General features: G+C 37.6%; 1 protein-coding gene across 1 annotated transcript; it reads left to right on the forward strand.

Moving 5' to 3' along the window:
• The first annotated feature begins 3,163 nt into the window (after positions 1-3,163).
• LOC122054815 (protein SEED AND ROOT HAIR PROTECTIVE PROTEIN-like) lies at positions 3,164-3,703 on the forward strand. Its single transcript, XM_042616243.1, has one exon. It carries the CDS (start codon positions 3,164-3,166, stop codon positions 3,701-3,703), a length of 540 nt encoding a protein of 179 aa, XP_042472177.1.
• Positions 3,704-4,144: the final 441 nt, after the last annotated feature.

Genomic DNA, 4,144 nt, shown 5'->3' on the forward strand with positions numbered 1-4,144 from the left:
ATAATCCTAACTTAATCTTTGCACAAATATCAAAACTTAAAGTCACATAGATTGCTCCAACAATTATATTATCAAGTGAATTTCTGTGACTAGTTTGGTTTGTTTTCTATTAATGAGTGAATTATTATTTTGATAAAGTATGGTGTTGATGGTTATTTATGGTATTATAATTGTGTGGTATGTGTATGTGAGATTATAATTATATGAAGTTAATATCATACCTAATAATAGCGTGTGATCAAGTGTTGCAGATGCTATTATCCTCAGCATGCGATTGCATGTTGCGGTTAAGTGCATCAGTAGCATGTGGTCGCTCACTGACCACACTGCGATTAAGTGCACCTATAGGGCTCAATCGCATGTTGTAGATTATAGCATCTGTAATGTTCGATTGTGCATTACAAATGCACTTAATCGTAGCGGGCACTATTTATGTATTATGATTTTCATTAATTTAGAGTTGTACGACATGCAATGTACACTATGGATAGAATAATAGTGCACGGTAAAAAATTTAATTTATTGCAGTATTTCGATCATCAGAACCTATAGTATTCAACGCGGCAGCCACATCATAATTATTATTGTTTTCATAATTATTAAGATGATATATCATATTTTATATTGCTATATTTGTCGTAGTACTTTTAGTATATATTATCCTTGTATAAATATAAGGATAAATTTTACTGACCAGTTAGAAAATAAATTTATCTATTTTAAAATTTTAATTAAGTTAGTTAAAAAATTAATTAAATATTATTAATGAAAAGTAATTAGGTATTATTTTTAAAAATTAAATATAAAAATAGATGAGAAAGAATATAATTGACTCATAAAATATGATATTAATTAGATATCTTTATTAATAATGATTCTAAAAATTATAAAAAAATATCTATTTTAATTAGCCAGACTTCAAACATTTAGTATTATATTAATCATCATTGTTGATACAAGTTATGATTAGTGGATCCAGAAGGTAACGTTGTGGTCAAAGTCAACGTGAGGAGATGGTCAAAGTCATTGTGAGGTGACAATGATACGCTAAATGGAATGAAATCCCCTCATCTGGCTTTGATTAAATCACCCAGTACTAAGCTTCTTAGATTCCGCCAGATCGAGTTATAATCCAATCGGAAAAAGGTGTTCAACCCTTAAGTCGAGCGAACCGGGGAATCTAATATCTCAAAGGCGACTAGATCTTAAGGAGGTTCAACTTTAAGGCCGACCGACCTTATGCATTTGTCGGAATGATTGACACACTCTACAATAGACTAACCATAGGCGACAATGTGTAGGGGTATCTGGCCAGTTTTAAAGGTCGAACGGGTATACATACCCTGGCCATATAAAGATCCGACCGATCAATGACATGATGTAGTTTAACTCAATATATCAACCGAATTTCTTAGAACATAGTGGCGCCTCTTGGTATCCCATTATAAGCTCGGGCGGGAAAAAGGATGATCGGGTGTGCAATACTTATCCTCATATTACCACACAGACAGGATTTCGGCAAAACATATATATTATCAAAAGAACTTTTAAGGAGCATGAGCCACTATATTATTTCCTGAGTAGATTTTTAACATTGCTAAGACATTATATCACTTTCAAATGAATGTCTCAAGATTGCACAGAATATAACAGGACGACTGGCTTAAGGACCGGTCGGGTACACTGAGCATATTACATCATTTTAACAAAGTGGTCAGCTTAAAGGCCGATCGAGATATATTCAACAGATTATATCATCTTAATAAAGTGGTCGACTTAAAGACTGGTCAAGGCCTATTCAGCCAACAACATCATCTTGATGAAGTGGTCGGCTTAAAGACCGGCCGAGATATATTCAACCAACAACATCATCTTAACAGGGCAGTCGGCTTAAGGACTGGCCAGATTATATTCAGTCGACAACAGTATCTTAATAGGGTGGCTAGCTTAAGGACCAGCCGAATCACGTTTAGCAGACAATATCCCGATAATTTGTCATAATAACAACTTTGTGTCAAAGAATATTCTTCTGAAATCTTCTTTAGGGGCCATCGTGTCTCCCACTAGCAGACCGATTATAATAGCATATTTCTTTATCAATCTCAGTAATAACAGAAGTTATAAACGACAAAAGAGATATACATATAGGTAAAAAGAAGATTCTTCAAATAATTATTGTGCACTGCCTAACAACCTCTGATATATTTTATCACTTCATGATTATGGAGATTATATGAGGTGACATATAAAAGGGGAGTCCCCTCCATGATGAAGTACACCCACTAACATCTCCAACCTTGCAACTCCACTCTCACACATAGATTTTGACTGTTCTTTCATTCTGATCGGCACTGATTTTAACATCGAATGACCTATACCAAAGACTCCTCTGATTTTTAGATACTGATCATTTGCTTATGCACAACATCGAAAAAGAAGCTTCGTTTAAAAAGAAAAATCTTCTTATGATCAATTACTAATCTATCATGTCTAACACGTCATCTCTCTATATCTCTACGATAGGATCAATTGCAATTCGAAAAGATGAATATAATAATTAACACGGTGTATTATTATATTTGACTTATTTAAACCCCTCCGCGAACCTCGCCATTAACACTCAAATCAACACTAAACCAGCCAACAGCTTGGTCTCCATTTAACGCACTAATTAAGACGGAACCCGTCAATAGTTATGCTACATCTGTCTTCGTCGTCGATAAGACACGTCGACATGTTGCTCCATCTGTCTCCATCCTCGATCCGACCCACTCACTAAATGCAATCCCAATTGACATCCCACCACGTCGCTTTGCCATCTTAATTATATAATAATAATAATATTATTATTATTATTATTAAAAGAGATGTTACTTAGGAATCACTCAAACCCCCTACCCACTCTGACACCAATTTGGAACCCCATTCGATGCATGCAGTAAATGAAAATTATTAAAATTTGACACACATCAGATAATATTAAAAAAATATATGTCTTTTTTAGTTTTTTAACAAATAGTTAAATGAAAATGTTAATAAACTATTTGTAGCTGAACAAATATCCGTTGGTCGGCTCAATATTCAATTAGTTCCGGTTCGGTGAATGAACCGGTATCAGCGGTGGCGTGCATGCATTATATATTCGCGACACCTGCCATATCCGATGGAAGGCAGCGTGTTCGTTTCGAGAAGGCATATGGCGGTCAGGATTTGGTGCGCCATGCTGGCGGTGGCGTTGATCGCGGCGGCGGCGACGGCCGGCGCCGAGAAGAAGGTGATCGTCGCGATGGAGGCGCTGGTGAACTGCCAGGACTGCGCGAGCGTGGGCACGTTGAACCTAGGGAAGGCTCGACCGCTGCCGGGGGCGCGGGTGGTGGTGACGTGCCGGGACCACCGTGGCCGAGTGGTTCTCTACCAGGTGGGGAAGGCCGACGACAACGGCTACGTGTTCGCGGAGCTGTACACCACTACGATGCGGGGAGGATACTTCGACCCCGCGGAGGCGTGCGCCGCACGCCTCCTGACGTCGCCGGACGAACGGTGCGGCACCGCCACCGACGTCAACGGAGGGGTTCAGGGGTCGCCCCTCCGGTTTCAGAACACCACCGTCCCGGGGCAGTACGCCGACATCGACGTCTACGCCGCCGGGCCTTTGGCCTTTCGGCCGCCTGACTGCCTGCCGAAGACCTCCACACAATCCTAATCGAGCGTTTAACTATATATAATATTCTTCAAGCGAATAAAAATTATTAATTTGGGATGTTTTTAAAATTTTTGGGGCCCTGTTGAAATATTGTCATGGACATATACCAATATTTAATTTATTTTCCAGTTTTTAATCATATCTGCAATTTTTTTAATTTTATTTTTTTCGGTGTCTCGGAATGGCATGCTTATACCTCTTTTTCCAATTCTCCAATACTCTTTAACACTAATTATTCCGAATTGATTGAGAACGCCTCAAAAGGGTCAGTGGTAAAATACTACGAGAGTTCGAATTTTAATAAGAACAAATATTTTAAATAAATTGAAGTACTCTTTTGAATAACTAGGAATAATCTTTATATAGATAAATCATGCTTCATAATAGGTAAAAAAATATAAATATTAAAATATAAAATTACTAAAATAGTAAAAAAAATAT

The sequence above is a fragment of the Zingiber officinale genome, chromosome 3B (genome assembly GCF_018446385.1).
Source record: "Zingiber officinale cultivar Zhangliang chromosome 3B, Zo_v1.1, whole genome shotgun sequence".
Taxonomy (NCBI): Eukaryota; Viridiplantae; Streptophyta; class Magnoliopsida; order Zingiberales; family Zingiberaceae; genus Zingiber; species Zingiber officinale.